This window comes from Nilaparvata lugens, chromosome 3, assembly GCF_014356525.2.
Source record: "Nilaparvata lugens isolate BPH chromosome 3, ASM1435652v1, whole genome shotgun sequence".
NCBI lineage: Eukaryota > Metazoa > Arthropoda > Insecta > Hemiptera > Delphacidae > Nilaparvata > Nilaparvata lugens.
Genome location: NC_052506.1, coordinates 46,556,914 through 46,575,015, shown reverse-complemented (window position 1 = coordinate 46,575,015; position 18,102 = coordinate 46,556,914). Strand labels below are relative to the sequence as shown.

At 33.8% G+C, this 18,102-nt stretch overlaps 1 protein-coding gene across 1 annotated transcript in view; it reads right to left on the bottom strand.

Moving 5' to 3' along the window:
- The window catches only part of LOC111050664 (calcium/calmodulin-dependent 3',5'-cyclic nucleotide phosphodiesterase 1), a 753,503-nt gene that overhangs the window by 169,039 nt on the left and 566,362 nt on the right, over positions 1-18,102 (bottom strand). Inside the window, exon 3 of the mRNA XM_039423890.1 lies at positions 14,446-14,493. Within this exon, the coding sequence (XP_039279824.1) occupies positions 14,446-14,493 (48 nt within the window). The remainder of the gene's footprint in view (positions 1-14,445; positions 14,494-18,102) is intronic.

The following is an 18,102-nucleotide window of genomic DNA, read 5'->3' as shown; positions in this document are numbered from 1 at the left end:
CCTTGTTCTTGTGAGACTGACCTTGTCTCTGTGACACTCCACTTGTTCGAATGGGACTCTACCCCTCTTCTTGTTCCAGTTACACTACTTGTTCCAGTGAGACTGACCTTGTCTCTGTGAGACTCACCTTGTCTCTGTGAGACTCACCTTGTCTCTGTGAGACTCACCTTGTCTCTGTGAGACTCACCTTGTCTCTGTGAGACTCACCTTGTCTCTGTGGGAACTTGTTCCTATGAGACTGCCATTTATAAAAATACTTGTTCCTATGAAACTTGTCTCTGTGACACTATTGTACTGAGTCACCAGTATTGAGGTTATAAATTTTGAAACTGCGTGCGTGGACGCTAAGTGAATACCAGACTGATTGAGTCACTACAAGATTCGATACAATCGTCTGAATCGCGGGAGGCATAAACACTCGCTCACCCTTGATTCTTCTTATTAGAGACGCAGTCCCGTAAATTATCTATTACAGGACTGCGTCTCTAATAAGTTCCGAAGGATTAAGATAGGGTACTTGGACCAGATATCGTTTGGAATATATTTCGAGAACAGAGTCTTGTCGGGTTTAATGCTCTATTGTAGGAAACTATACGATCTCCAGCTGCATCTGCTATACAGTCGACGAATTCCCTCCTAAGTCGAAGTTGTTAACAGAAAAAAGCTGATATATGAGCAGGTAAGGACAGAGAATAGATAATCTTGATCTGACCCCACATACTACATCCACTTAGATCTGTTCCAATATCCAGGTTGAATAAATTATTTCAGTGATCATACTTGATCGGTTCTTGATAATATAGAACGTGTCAGACACAATAATTGACAGGCTTAAGAAATAATCTAACTCAGAAGACGAATTGATAAAGTGGAAATATAAATATAATAAAATATATAGTTTGACAGTGCAGATATAAAGCTTGAATTACAGATTGAGAATAGTTTAACATTAACAAAAATGATTAGAAGTTTTCTTGTACTTGCATGACACCATGCATGATTCAACAGAATTTTATGATTGATAAAATTAACAGTTTTTTTTAAAAATAGTAAAAAATAAATTATAAAAGATTTTTTAAACTTGCTCGGGGTCGTGGTTCTGGCAGCGGAGGATAGTTAATCAACTACAAGGTCTTATAAATTCTATACCGAGTAAAATCTAAGATCTTAATGGTTATAAGTGCTTGTCGGCGTGTCCATTAATTTAACGAAGAAAATTTTATATTTTCTGCACTGTAATTTCTTTTGAAGCGTAGATTGGGGCCCCAAAATTTAAAACTCACATGAAACTCCTTGGCGGTCGTGGTTCCTTTAGATCAAATTTGTTTGATCGGTGGCTGGTCCAGGCTTCGGTCTCAGCACGTGTGGAATTCTTGTTAAATATCTCCTTCACCAAAATAATTAGGGAATAATTAAACTTGAATTTCTCGAATAATCGATCGATGAAATAAATTCACAAATAATGGATAAATTAGCCTAAAATATTGGCTCACAGATAAAATATACAAAAATCGAACAAAATTTCACTAATGGGTCTTTGGTAACTTTCAACAGGTCTTAACGGTGAGGATTTTAAAAGGGAAGTCAAGTGTCTTCTTCTAAGCCTTGGGCTAGAACCTTTTCTCTGAGAATCTCTGTGTAATTAATTTGCATGGAAATTTGCCATTGGTAGAATGATTATGACGTAGGCATGACGTCAGTGGCAAGCAGTAAAGTATAATTCCTTTAATTACAATAATAACTTGATTTGTATAACTTTTTAAATTGTTTAATTCTCTAGACGTAGTTCCTCTATACAGTGTACATGCACTAGCATATATGATAAGGCAGGTTTGTTGTCTGATAAGAGATTAACATATGATGTTTTCAAATGAACATCCCTTTTGGTGCTATTTCTATGACATATGATTGGCTTAGACTTGCCAAAGAGATTCATTCACCATGTGGCTCAGTTGAATCAATAATTTATAATTTAATTTTCCTGCACAATTCTTATTATGTTTGGAACTGTTATAATTAGTTTTTGCTGCTCTTATCAGTAATACAATATTCATGCTATGACCTAGTTAGTTACAATAACGTTTAACATTATAATGTGATTTCGTGAATAATAAATAGTTTTAACAATAATACATACATTTTATTTATTTTTTATCCGAAATTCTTGGTTCTTTATCAATAGTTCTTAATTTTAGAAATAATATTATAGCTTGCATGAAAACCTAGCATGATATTTTATAATATATTTAATCAGTCAGCTGTGTTTGAGTTGCTACAAAACATTTGATCAATAGTAAACAAAAGTGTAACCTCCAAAAATTCAATGAGCAATTTATAAATGATTTGTATTCAACTTGCAAATAATTATAATTGTATTAAATAATTCTCTGGAAAAAATGCGTAGTACAGAACGGTACTCTTATCTTGTACTCAGCTGTTGATAAGGAAGCCTTATCGCTCAGGTGCTAACTATTCGTTTGGCAGATGTTTCATTCTATAATAAGGGTAATTACAATTTTCCTAGCTAATTCTCTCCTTTCATAAGATTTATTCAAAAGATTCATCACAATGGCAAAGGTCGAATTGAACTCAATTCTGAATTGAGTCTGTCTACAATATCATGATCATTCAGCATTATTTGTTAGCTATTCTAATGGCGCTCCAAAAATTCATACTTTTGAAGTTTGCTCGAAGACATTCTTAGAAAGTATCCACGAAGAGGGGGAGAAATAGCAGTTTCAGAGTTTTGCATTTCCCAGAGGTACTGTCATTTCCTTTTTCTTGTTCATTTGCCTCCCCATTCCAGCCCCTCTCCACCCGCTCTACGTTTCTCTTCTACAATTCCCTCATCACAAACTCTCACTGGAGAATAATTTGCTCGACTTCCACAATAGCTTTGAAAAGACAGCACTTTCTCTCTAGATTTAGAATGAGCACACCTCCCAAGTAATCGAGGAATTCCTCAATAATTTCAACGGATCAATTCCTGAAAAACGTTCAATGGAAATTATGAGTTAGTTATAATATTTGAAGAATTTTGTGAACGTGAAATTAGAGTATTGACTGTATACTAAATTTTTTCCTTAATCTGAGTCTCATTCCTTGCGACAGATTAGATCTGTTGATACGGTAGAGAACATTTTTGACTGTATACCATTATCAAAATGCGGGAGATGAGGCTCTTGAGCTTTAGTAATTCGTACTTATATGATTATAGATAAATAAATAATATGATTAGTACCTTACATGTTATTCGTACTTTTATCATTATATGATTCGTACTTGTATTCCTCACATGTTATTCGTACTTCTATCATTATATGATTCGTACTTGTATTTCTTAAATGTAATTCGTACTTATATGATTATATGATTCGTACTTGTATTCCTTATACATTGATATATTCCTTATATTATATGTAATTCTCATTCCGTATTGAAACATTCAAAACTTCATGCATTGCCAAACGTGATTAGCGCAAAAACTTGTACGAGTGTTTCTCGTTTAATAGATTGGGAAAAAATTTGAATGAGTTTTATCATAGAGAAACAATAGCGTAAGTAGATATCCCATGGCATAGGGAATTTATGTCGCAACTTTTACTGTTATCTCAAGCCGATTACTGTTGATTATTGTCAATTTTTACTGTTTTGTTGGGGTGATAGTGTATGAACGGCACAATTTGAGAGACTACCAGAGTCACACAGCTGCATAGGAAAGAACTACGTGAACTATCAGTTTGGGATAACAGTAAAAGTTGCGACATAAACGCCCTTTACCATGGGATATCTACTTATGCTATCGTTTCTCTATGGTTTTATCTTATACAGTAAATAGTCAGAACCTTGACCAATATTTTCTCAACATTTACTTTTTATCAAATCAGGAACCATTCCCCCTTTTTAAAAGATCAAAAAACAAACTCTGAGCTTAACTTTGATGATTGGGTACTGTGTATGTAAACTTTGTTCGAATGCGCCTTGTCCACTGAGTATCGTATCCATGGAATTGAGAGATCCACAGTTATTCTACAATAATAAATTATTGTCCACTTGTATGAATGATGAACAAACAAGGAAATGAACTCTGTTGCATTGAGCTTTAGTTCAGTTACTATATTGTTTCAATCCATACAATCAAGTTATTGAAGGAATTTGATCAGATTCAAATTCGAATTTATGTTTAATATGATATTTAAAACATGATTATCAACATTCCTTTTATTATTTATTCATTATCTTAAAGATAACTTGAAGCTCCAATACTAATACACAAAATGCAAATACATGATTAAACGTGTAATTAAAGATAAATTTACAGTCGTACGAGTAATATAACTCCCAGATTGAAATCTCTATATCTATAAAAGGCTTAGCCCCGACAGACTGAAATCACACCACAGCCCAAACTACTGAGCCTACAAACTTGAAATTTTGCACAATTGTTTATGATAGCCTCAAAACATCCACTAAGAAAGGATTTTCAGTGATTTGCCCTCCTGAGGGAGCTAGGGCCCCCAAAAAATTTTGTACTTTTTAACCGCTCATTGTCATGAGTATCTTTTTTGTTAATTATATTTTTTTCCAGCTATAAAAAAATTAGATCTTTGCAGAAAAATTCCGACCAGGAGCAGAGAGGGGTCCAGGAGAGGGCATTTTTGGAAATTTTCATGTAAAATCACACTACAGCTCAAACTAATTGGCCTACAGACTTAAAACTCATATATTCTTCAAACATGCTAGACGCGCACTAAGAACGGATTTTGAGATATTTTGCCTCTAAGGGTCTCAAAGGATTCTTTTTTCAAATTCAAATTTTATTGCAAACAAGAGTCACATTGAAAAATTCCTTAATACAACAAGATTACAAAACCGAGATGTCAAACATAAACTTACATTTATTTGTAGCACGGCCAGAAAAAGATAAACTTGAGTACTAGCCGTGAATTCATCCAATATAACTTACATTTTTGTGTTAATATTTTGTGAGCAAAAAGTACGAGTTGATGAGAGATGTGAGTAATATCTTATATTTGATCTAAATGGTTATTCATATTGTAGTAGTCGGGGTCACTTCAATCAAAGTTTTTCATTTTGTAGCTAATAAATTTCATACGTATTGATTGTCCATAATGTATCCAGTGTCCATAATGGAAGTGATTGAACTACTCAAAATTAATGGCTTACTGGTCCTTCATAGAATTTATAGTATTCCTGGTGATTGAGCCTGACTTTTTTCAGCGTTGACTATCAATAATAAAGCTTTATTTACAACTAGCTTACCTGGCGAATTTCGTACCGCCAAAAAGTCAATGTATCTCATGTCATACTTTACTTTATTTGGTGAATCATGAAATTTATCTGACAATCAATATTTTCATTTACATCTGAATACGGACTTCCTATGTGCTTAGTCATGCAGGATATATTATTCCCAAAACATATTCTTCTCAATCAATTGGTAGTAATATCTAACAGTAAAGTGTTGAATTAGAAAAAAATAGGATAAATCATTGTTTCAAAGATGAATTCAATGTTTTCATAGTTGTTGATTGTCGATAGATGGTCCAGGAAATATGCGATGTACGATGAATCACACAGAATTGAGCTGAAAGCTGAAAAAAATGTAAATTATTCTGCCATTAATGAATGCAATATGAACAACTCTCTTCCATGAGGTGAATGATTTTTTCCAACATTTTCCGGTTAGTCAATGATAGGGGATGATCATTATTTGTATAAGTCTTCTAAGGAACCATTATCTACAGCTGGTATCAATCAACTACACTTCAACTCTAAACTATTGTTGTAATACCAGTAGCCTATTCAGTTTATCATAGGGTGACGTGTTTATTACAGCTGGTAACTTTAGATGCTAAATCATATTATCTCAATTATGATCTTGATCATGATCATCTTTCCGTTCCTCGGTAGCCGCTAGGCCGACAATTTTGAAAACATAGGTCTGTAAAATGGATTAATAAATAATCTTATTAACCCTATTAAAATTTCTGGTCAGAAACCATCCTCAATATTCACACAACATATTCCCAGAGTTTCATGCCGTTATGTCGAGTATTTTTCAAGTCATAGGGAACAAACAGACAGACATTCATTTTTATATATATCTATATTATAGAAGATAAAAGATTTCATTCGGCTCAAACAAAAGCCTCTGTAAATGGAGGTAGAATGATAAGGTTGACAACTTTCAGTTCTGTTGTTTTAACATTTTATTTCAAATCACTTTCAAAAAGTTCATGTAGTACCTACTATTGTGTTTGAGACACTTCTGGCGCTATCATAGTTTCACAACTATTTTGTTCCATACTCCTATCTCTTGTAGTCGTTAACCATTTTCAATTTCAATACACATCTCATTGAATACAAAATTCATATATATTTTTAATCCCTCTAGCTTTAAGCTATTTGAGGAATATTTAAAAAAATACTAATGAAATATCTATAATGAAATAAAGAGTCGGCTTATACACGTACGGGATAGGAAAATTATGTTTGACGCATCATCACGTCTGGACTAATTAACTTGAAATTTTGCATATAGGCTAGATTCTTAATTAACCAAGGATGGTTATAGGCCTATTTTCAATTCTTCAAGATTTCATTACGTCAAGTTTTCAGATTATCAAGTTTGTAAATTCTGCTAGTGACTGTATAAAATGATTGCAAAAATAAGCCTCTAGGGTCAGTAATAGAGATACTGCTCTTCAATTTGTTCAAGCTTTATGGGGAAAAGCTGTTTACAACAATTATGAATTTTGAAAAGCTGCGATAAGGGCCTGGATGAGTTGAGCTGCAAAATATCTTGCAGAATTCGAAGCAATCGGTGAGTAATGTGATTATTAATGGAGTTACGGAATAAAAATCAATGATAATTTGGCAGATTCGAATGAAATTGGTGAGCAAAGGCGATGTGAGGCAATCAGTGGCAATAATTTGCAGCGTTTGTACTGTAAGCGATTCAATGCGTCCCTTCCAACATAATTCCATAATCCACTTTGTGGCTCAATTGACGTGTGATTAAATTTTGGCTCGGTGGAGCGAATATATGCGCCATGACAGTTTGGGCTCGATATCGCATATGACTCGCCGTTAATATTATAGATGCGCCGAATTTATTGAATAACTCGAAAACACTTATTAGCAATGGATTTTTCGTTTATGTCCTGTATCGATTTCATAATCCCATTAATCTCTATTATAAACATGAGATTATAGTGTAGAGGTTTATTGATTTTCGTAGAATTGAGATGAGCCTAAGACATAAGAAATGTTGCTTACAAAAAATGGATTTGATAAAGTGATTGAACAAATTAAAGAAGGATACAATTTCGATAGGTTTAGAAACGTCTAGATTTTTTTTGAGGAAATAGCTACAAGGCTACAAAATATCAATCCTTGTAATCCTTTCAAAAAGCACTTTTCAATATTATTTTTTCAAATAATATTGGAGTCATATTTCAATTTCAATGTAAAATAAAGCTTATGATTTTCTCAAAAAAATCACAAGAAATCGTGTAGCTTTCAAGTCACATTAATGGCTGTTAAAAAGAGCAATATTCTTGACAGTAAGTACTATACCCATTCTCTAATAATAAATTATCACATAAATCTTGGAAAAAACACACGGAATTATGAGCTAATCAAATGTCTATTTTCAATAGAATATATTTCATAGTATTATGAAAAAAATCCATAATATTGTCGTAATTGATGATATTTTCGGGTAGTCCCTAATATTCGTATTATAGAAATTCAATTTCGACAAATGCTTAAAATTAGTTTTTCCTATGAATGACGCGACAAAATACTGTCATACAACTTTAATTGAATTTTTAGTTCGCTGGAACTTGCTTGAATTTGTACATCGAAGCATCATTCAATTGGATGGCAAATAAATAGCTCTCTACAATTTTACCCTTCATCTCTTCTTCACTATTCCAAAAATTCCTCAGAAACAGATAATAATAATATGAAAAAGTATGATGAATGGATCCAATTAATAATAAAATGGTTGAGCACGAAATGTCTCCACAATGGAAATTGGCTAAAATGGAATTTGTAGGTTAATCAGATTTATTTATTCGAATAAAATTGATATCATGAGAATGAATAATTGAATATAATCCCAAATATCATTGAAATTCTCTCAATTAACATTGAAATTTTATTATCTTACGCATTCGAAACACTTTAAATCGTGACATTTTTGAATAGTATATATTTTCTATCGTGAATTTGAATTTAATCTTATAAATGTCTGAAATCTAAAAATGAAAATTCTGTAATAGGAATTGTGCGATTAATTTTATATAGTGAATTTCACCCATTTATGAAAAATTCCGTTCAAGACTTGAATTAAGCTTGTTTTTTCATAGGTCATGTCTATCATGCCGTCATTAATCATTCAAACTTCTATAGTATCCTGCCGGGTCAAATTTGGGTCAAAATATGTGACTTCTTTCAATTGACTAGTAAGTGAGCTCAATTATTCTCAATACTTCTTATCAATTGATCATAAAAACTCTAAGGTGTGGTTGTGTGGTTCGTCTGAAAATCAAGCGTCAATTACAACTATCTTTGCGAATCATAGAGTCATTGAATCAATTTCCTTCTCCAGCATAAATTTTTGTTTCCTTCGAATACAGCTCCTGTAAAGTTTGAATGGCGGTAGCTATCTCGATAGTTTGTTGGAGCTACACTATCACTTATGATGGTGAGTGTGCATGTGACATACCCGGTACAAAAGGGATTTGGTGAGACAAAGGGGTGATTTGCAACACATCGAGTCCATCGATAATAACTGAACAGAACAAGCACAATATCCCCAAAAGCACAATATGCCCAAAAGCTATTTTGCAGCCGTAAAGTGATCGGAGCTTCATAGCTAAGGATTGGCAAGCACCAATAATTTTCCCGTTGAGTTGAAGTGGAAAGCAAGAGGGACTCAACTTGATTAATTTTGACTAGAGAAGGCTAGACAGTGAATGGGATCCAAACTTTGCTGGGTGAACTGTGAACAGTATAATTTGAGCGTGGAGTGGTTCACACAGAATGGTTTTGCTCAAGTTACTGGCGACCCCGTTCTCAGACTTAGTGACCAGTCGCTTCTGAGTTCACGCCTCAGGCCTCACAAACTCACAATCTGAATTCATCGACTTACTCATAAGTTCTGCCTCCAAACAAATTTAAGAAAGTTGTATACAGTTATCTGAAAAATAATGCCTTTTACTCACTTGAGGAATACCTGAATACCTGAATTGAATGTATTTTATGCAATGTAGATATGCTTTATCTGTTCAATTTGTATCGATTTTCTGTTCAATTGTGTGTAGCCTACTTTTTAAAAGTATATATTATGACTTGCCTAATGCTATAATATTGTAGCCTGATGGTTAATAAAACGAATCTTGAATCTTGTTCTCATTCACTCTCTTTTCACAGTTTCAAAGTTGCTTCAACTCCTTAGGTTTCCTATTCTGATTGACAAGAATGTAAATCTTAATTGTTGATAGATTATATTTCTTGATGAATGAAGATGATCGAGGTAGTGGCTAAGTAAATAAATTGAGTTCATTCAAATACTGTGGAAGATAGTAACAGGGCTAAAAAGAATGGTGGCAGACAATGAGTCCATGAACCACATATTATGGATACAGTTTTGCATAATAAATATCCATGTACGTTGCCTTCAAAATTGAATACGTTTTTAAAATAATGATAGAGATAGAAAACAAAGCTCATTTTCAACACGATTCTGTAATTATTGCTCATAATATGTTACACGTATTTCAGATACTAAATGTTAATTGCATGTTTTAAACTAACAAGTACATTATTTGTGGTAAGTAGTCATAATATCCAGATCTCACCGAGAAACTACTAAAGGAAAATTCTTTAATAATAGAAATATCAGACCCATTTATGTAGTTGTTTATGGGAAATATAGTTTTTTACTTTGAACAGAACATCAATACTTTAAGTGTTATTCATAATAATTTATTGACCCATGAATGATGAAAATCACTTATTCTTTTTCAAAAATAGAACTCTATGAAATAGTTTTATTTTTCCAATTTTGAAAATAGAGATAATCAAGATAATTTATCAAGTCTGCACTATAACTTTATCCATGTATCAAATTTCTAAAATATTTTCTAATCGTTAGAATAATTCTGAGAAATCGGTGTAGTTCAATTAATGAATTGAATATCGGGGCAGCTAGCACCGAGCGAAGTGAGGTCTAAGATTCAAGTCGACGGTTTTGCATTTCTCTTTATGTTTTTATGCTCTGCATTTACAGCGAAACGCAGCAATAGATTTTCATGAAATTTGACAGGTATGTTCCTTTTTAAATTTCGCGTCGACATATACATACGGTTTTTTGAAATTTTGCATTTTAAGGATAATAAATCCTTACGGATAAGGATCCGTTTAAGGATAAGAGTAAAAATCCTTAAGGATAAAAAAGGTAAAGGAGTCTGCTTTGAACGCCAATATTAACGTGAAAATCAGACTTTAGAATTATTCATCATAAATCAGCTGTCTAGTGGACTATAATACTACCCGTTCAAAAACATAGAACATCTTGAAAATGTAGCTTTCCATCAACGTTAGTAGACAGTTGATTATAATACTACCAGTTTAAAAGCATCGAACATCTTGAAAATGTATCTTTCCATCAACGTTGTAGACAGTTGCAGCCAGACCTGATAACAGCAATCGATAGCGTATCGACACGTCACGATACGATAGGACAGAAAGCTCTATGTTTATTTAGGATTTTTTCTAGACATTTCAAATTAATAAAGTATTTATCAATTTTTGTGAAAACATAAAAACAGGTGAAAGTTCATAGTTATTAACTAGTTATTGACCGAGCGAAGTGTGGTCTAAGATTCAAGTCGACGGTTTTGCATTTCTCTTTATGTTTGAATGTTTAAGTCCAGGCAACGAATGCTCAAATAAAGGTATAGAAGGAAAAGTTCGGAACACAATTTTCAACTCCACAGGTCTTTTAAGGATAGTAAGAGGATTAACATATCAAAAGTCCTCACCCCTACCCCCTGTGCTAATGGGTGGGGGTGGTTTTAAAATACCATTTTTTCATTTTTCGCAAATATCTTATGAACAAACAATGCATCTTATGAACATTTATATTGCATCAAAATTGAAGCTTACAAAATTACCAACAAGTTTTGTCCTCTACAAGTTTTCCATGTTTTCCATATCTCTCATAGTTTCTGAGATATCCGCTCTTGAAGGTGAGAAATTTTTCGAAAAAACACTTTTGCCTCCAATTTTTTCATCTTTCCGGCCTTATAATTTTTGAACGATTGATGGAAAAAATCCGTGCTGATTATGAGCTGATAGAGCATCAAATTATCTTCAATTTGATGTATATTTTCACTATTTTACGCATTTTCCTACGACTGTAGCAGGAGTTCTAGTGTTGAGAGTGAAATTTTCTATTCATCAATGGAATGGAATTCCATTCCATTCCATTGACAATGGAATTTGTAGGGAATGTTTGGAACACAGTTTTTAACTTCACACCTTTGTTGAGAATATTTTGAAGGTGAGCATATCAAAAATCCCAACCCCTACAACATGTGCTGAAGGGATGAGGGTGGGTTGAAATTTGCATTTTCTACTTATTACTTACATGCTTATTATATATGCCTTTGCTGAAATATATATGTGAAACATATGTGTTATTGTATGCAATAACTAAAATAACATAGTATTGTCTCTCAACCTTTCTCTGCTTTGAATTCGGGCTGTCCTGTTGCCAGTATGTCTTGAAGGAGATTAGCTTTTAGCTTTTAAAGTAAGTATTTTTGATACACCACCCCCAGCCATTAGCCGTTTTCACATTTTACACCGATATCCCGCCGACACGACATACAGACAGGATTTACTCCGATGGACAGTATAGAGGAGGCTGTGGTTTATAACTGCGCGAGGTCCACTGTTCATAGAACTACTAGCTTATTTATAAACTATGGATAAACAGAACACAATTCTTTAAAATGATTGGGGAAGGACTAACAGGCACAGCCCAAAACTGTTTCTTCCCCGAATTTTGATTTATACACTATAAATAGTCCAGAATGTAGGTTATGTTCCATATACTTGAATTCAGGTTCAATTTTCAGTCCAAACATTTAAAAACCAAAAAGTTCTAATTTAGATTATTTACAAAACAAATTGAATAACAGAATAACACTCACTAATCACTTAAAATTGTAAAATTTAAAGATATTTATCTCGGGCCACTCCCGTGTTTCGGATGGACACGTTATATTGTCGGTCCCGGCTGCCTAAAAAGTAGTCGTTGGGTCATGTCAGAGGCTCTGAAATTGATCAGTTGCGACCTGAAAACTCTGACACCAGACCTGAGCCAGCAAGATCACTCGATATTATTATTATTATTACTTAAAATTGTCAAAATAATGAATAACTTTGAAAATTATGATATACTCTACTTTAGAATGATTATCATGACATGTTAAAGAATCAGATTATTTTGATCAAGTCGATTAAAATTTCTAGATAATATTTCTCACTGATTAATTATACAGCTGGAAATAATTCTGTCTCTCTCCCACACACGCATCTTCTGTTTCGACAGACGACGAAATTATCATCTGTTTTTCCAAGGATGAATAATTGTTATCATTTTCATGTCCTTCAGCGGGTTTTCCAAGTGATGGGACCTACTGCAATCGAATTTTTATATCATAAACAATATGTTCCAAATTTCGTTAAAATCGTTATAGCCATTTTCGAGATCCGTTGAACATAAATAACCAGATATAAAATATAAACAGATATACAAAAACTGCTCGATTAATATAATAGGAATTCTGAGAAATCGGTGCAGTTCAATTAATAATGAATTGAATATTTACTGACACGAGAAAGTCATGCATACCAAACAATAGCGAGTAGCTCATGGTTATAGTTTAGAGCTGAAGTTATTTGATCATGCAAGTACGATGAATACAGAAAGGGGTAATCAGTTGAAATCAGTTCGAAGAATCCATCCAATTACTAATTTCAGCGATTATCAACAACAAAGCAAGAAGATAACCAAGACAGCAACACATGAACAGGCGTTGGCTGATTGAGGCTTTGCTCAGGCAACTCCACCTCAAACCACAAGAGCTGGCTGCTGGCGCACCCTTGTTTTGTTTCTCACAAGCGGTTAATGCAAGCCATGTCTAATATAACTCGTGTCTTACCGAGTTGGAGGCTCTATCTAAAGCGAAACTCACTTAACTTGATAATCAGATGCCTTTCCCAAAGGAAAAGTTAGCTCACATCCTCACATTCTTACCTGGCTGTCGCTGTTGTAGTAGTACGATGCATATAATAGAAAGTAGGCTACGTATTCTGAGAGAAAATATATGATTGGTACTATGATGAGCTCGTTCTTTTGAGCTTGAAGAAAATTTATTTGCTTTTTATTTTGTAGAAATATTCTACAAAACAACCTCCGACTTGGAGGGATAATATGCTCAGCAGAGAAAAGTAGGGATACAACGGCGGCGATGTTGCCGTGCTGAAGCGGACAGTGTTCTGTGGTCTTTAGTGAGTGTTCAATAGTTCATGATACGCATACGTAGTTTCTTCTCTGAAAGCACACTGCATCGACTGAGTCAGATCGACAACTTGGCAACTACACTTCTTTCTATGATTGTATTCCCCACTGTATTTGGCTGATCTCCCTCCATTTCTCTGCTCCGCTTATAACTTCAAGTTAAAGGTTGTTTCAAATGGATTATAAGTTATGCGAAAGAGAAAAATCCGATGCTATCAAGAGTATAAGCACATGGGGAAACTAGGGAAACTGGGGAGCAACTGGGGGAATTAATTCAAACCTGAATTGAACATTTTAAGAAATAAATAGAACTCATTATTGTTCAATAATAATTACTATGAGAACCGCCTTCAATTGAGTTATGAGTTTGGCTCTTGCGAATTGCCTTGAATTATATGTTGGTTCTTCCCATTCCAGTGTTTATGACCACTATGTAGCTTGGATAGATAATACAAAATAACAAACTAATTCAATCCACCAAGTTTGAAAACACACGTGAGTTCTATTCAGTAATCCAGTAGGCTGCTTTAACTAATTTACAATGTGAAAACATGATGTAAAATACTGTAACTGTAAAGTTGGGTACATTAATATTAGTAGCATGAAACCGCGCTCCATGAATGGCGTGTAAACATATGGAAATTGAATAATAATACGCTCACAGTGAGATAAATGAGTCCATACAATTTCCTTTGACACGAATAATTGTGTTTTGTGGAGCGTGAAAACGAACTAGGGCTACATTACAAAACCAGATACATCATTGTACATTATTACTTATGATCATGATTTGCCTATGATAAAAGAAAGGATCTTACCACTCAGGGCTCGTTGATTATCATCAAGCGACTCATTTCTGCACCCACCTGCAAATAAAACAGACATCGTGTTACAAAACTATACCGGCAATTCCAAATCGACATAATTTAGTTCTAGGATTGTTTGTAAGGACACATGATGGTCAACTCTGGCTGCAGCAACAGCCTCAGATGATTTTGGTAGAATAGAGTTTGCTCGATCCGGATTGTATAAGAAATCAATGTGGTTTTTCTTTGACAAATTCATAAATCATGATCATTGAATGTGTTGTACATTTGATAATAGATTCAAGCATTGAATGATGTTGAAGAATTCTAGCGCATATTTCAATATTATTACTCTTCACTCTTAACTGTTTAAATGTGTTGCTAGTTCACTCATATATCACTATCCATTACTTGATTGAATAAATAATATGATAGGATGAATAAATAATTATTGGACGATAACTAAATATAACTTCCTCTGATCTCCAACAATAGATTCATGTCAATCCTGAGTGAGGGTCTGAATGAAAATTGATAGTGACCCAAGCAGCAAGGAAATGATTTGAAAGTGCTTGGAACTAATGTCACCTCTTTTTAGGGCAAGTTAAATCATTTAAAATTACTTCCAAATTACTTTTAATTCTCCATGAAATGTCATTGGAGACCAATGATTGAAAATGATTTATAAATTACCTTAAATGATTTAGTCAAGTACTTTAAAGTACTTTTCAATCATTCGAAGACCAATGATTGGAAATGATTTATAAATTACTTAAAATGATTTGAATGAAGTACTTTGAAGTACTTTTCAATTACTTTAAGACCAATGATTGGAACTGATTTACGAATAATTTAGAATGATTGGAGTCAACTGATTTGAAGTACTTTGAAGTGATTTGAAAGAGACAATTATAATTACTTTAAAATCATTTACAATAATTTCAAGTCATTGAATTTTTTTGTCATTTCTGATTGGAATCCATTGACAATCATTCGGAATCATTTGAATATTCGGAATCATTTGATATCGATGATCGGTTTTCATCATTCTTTTCCACTTGAAATTTCGTATTTGTGTTACTTGTATTGAATGACCACCTTCACATTCAAAGAGATTAACCAACTTTCAAAATGGTGGATCCTAGACAGCGTATCACAAGGTTACGGAAAAGTACCTACCTAGTAGCCTAGGCTATTTTGAATTTGAGATCCCCAATCACACCTACAATGAAGTTAATATTGTTGAGAAATATTGATCCATGCATTTTCATACTTTTCATCAACTCTGAATATTCAAATTTATTCTAAAAGGATTAAAAATCTCTTTTTGAAAATAGTATGGTACCTAATGATTGTATGTGTGCAATTTCGTTGTTGCAGGAAGTATGAATTTGATGAAAAATCATTTCACGGAGCAATTCGAGACTATTAAGAGCCAGATTGCCGAAATGACTGCTCAACTGATGAAGAGTGGCAAGCCTTCATCGGCAGTGGATAACATGCCACCAGTTTCCGATGAAGAAACCGACAAATTGGTGGCCGATTGGTTTCCTCTGTCAAATTTTAAAAAAATTGAGAACTTGGAAATTCAATTGAAGAATGCAGATTTCCGGGAGAAAATTGTGAGTTTTCAACCATAGAAACAAATTTAGATGTCATCTATAATTATAATAGTAGTTTGTGCAACAGTTATATAATGAGAGCCTTTAAAGCATGAGTGAGATGTGAGTTAGAACTCTAAATATCTCACTAATGCTTTAAGGCTGTGCAATGGCTAAAAATAAACTCCCTACTGGTGATATTTTTCGAAGTTTTTCGATTTGTATATCATCAAGCTATCAAAATGAAAAAGTTTTCCCAGGAAAACATTTTTTTCCAATCATTATACTTTTTGAGATATAAGCGCCTAAAGTTTAAATTTTTGGGACAGAACATTTTAAACTCGTCGGTAAGGCCCTTGTTATACGGACAGAAAAAACGCGACAGATAAAACGCCGACGCTGAACTAACAATTCAGTGCTGTTATACGAGCAGCAATAACGCCGCGTCGTCGACGCCAGGGAGCTGTTATACGAGCAGCAAACACGCCGCGGCAGGCTCCGAGGGAGCCAATATCCACTCCCGATCAGTGTCTCTTGTAGTCTGCTACAGCACAAAATATGGATGCAGTGATCTGCCGCGTAAAAGCTGCCCGTATAACAGTACTCGCGTCATTTCTATCGCGTTTTTTCTGCCAATTTTACCGGTCCGGTCGCGTTGTCGACGCTGACGCCGGGTTTACAGGGTCCGACGCGACAGATAAAACGTTCGTATAACTTGCACACAGTGACGTCCATTGCTCGGTAGGCTTTGGCGTCTACGTGGCGAAAAATCTGTCGCGTTTTTTCTGTCCGTATAACATGGGCCTAAGAGATAAATCCATGAGATTCAGAGGATAAATACTTCACGGTATTGTTGATTGGATGAAACGAAAATCTTTTGAAAATATTGATTTTTGAGAAAGTTATTCGATTACCAAAAAATAACTCAACTAGAAGTTATTTTTGGTCATTTTTAGTGATTTGAATAACTTTTCTCAGAAATTGATATTTTCAGAAAATTTACGTTTTATTTAATCAAAATTACCATGAGGAATTCATCCTCTAAATCTCATGGATTTATCTCTTATCGTACGGTATTTGAAATGTTCTGTCCCAAATATTTAATCTTTAGGCGCTCATATCTCGAAAAGTAATGATTGGAAAAAAATGTTTCCCTGAGAAAACTTTTTCATTTTGATAGATTGATGATATACAAATCGAAAAACTTGGAAAAATATCACCAGTAGAAAGTTTATTTTTAGCCTTTGCACAGCCTTAAAGTATTTAACTTATACTATATTTGAACTTTAGTCTATTCAAATTAATTGACTATTCAAATACGTTTATTTATTATGATTTCTGAAAGATTACTGGATGGATTGTAACAAAACTTGGAATATAGCATTATTTTAGGTCCTAGGTGCTCACTATAAAATCTTTTGGCGATATTTTAACTTTAAAGGTGTTCCAATGTACGATTGACAGTTCAGGATTTCGAGCTGGATGAATGAGCTGATGATTGCCATGGATGCTGCGAAACTCCATGTCAGCGGATTTAACTTCCATGTTTTCGTGGAGTGGCCAGACAAAAATGACATTGAAGAAAATGGCATTCAACAAGACAAACTTCCAAAAAGTTTTATTCAGTAAGTGAATGAGTTTTAATATATTTTATTTTCTTGCTTCTAATTCTACATGGATGTAATTTGAGGAATTTATAAAATTAACTCTGTAACAGGGATGTTGTGGGATTACTCCATTAAGGTGAAGTGAAAAGATGTAAATTTCACACTGGAAATCTACAACTGATTATAATTCCAAGTGCATATAAAAACTAGGAGACGAGAAGAATGTCTTCTTTCTATTGGTGTCTATATCATTTTTAGCCTTTTAGCCTTAGCGCTCTCCTGAGAAAACTTTTTCATTTTAATAGCTTGATGATATGCAAATCGAAAAACTTTGAAAAATATCACCAGTAGAAAGTTTATTTTTAGCCTTTGCACTGCCTTAATGATTATGGTTGTCAATGTCGAGACATTTCGAGCAGAATACATGAACTTTTCGACATGCCAGAAACTTGTTTATTTCA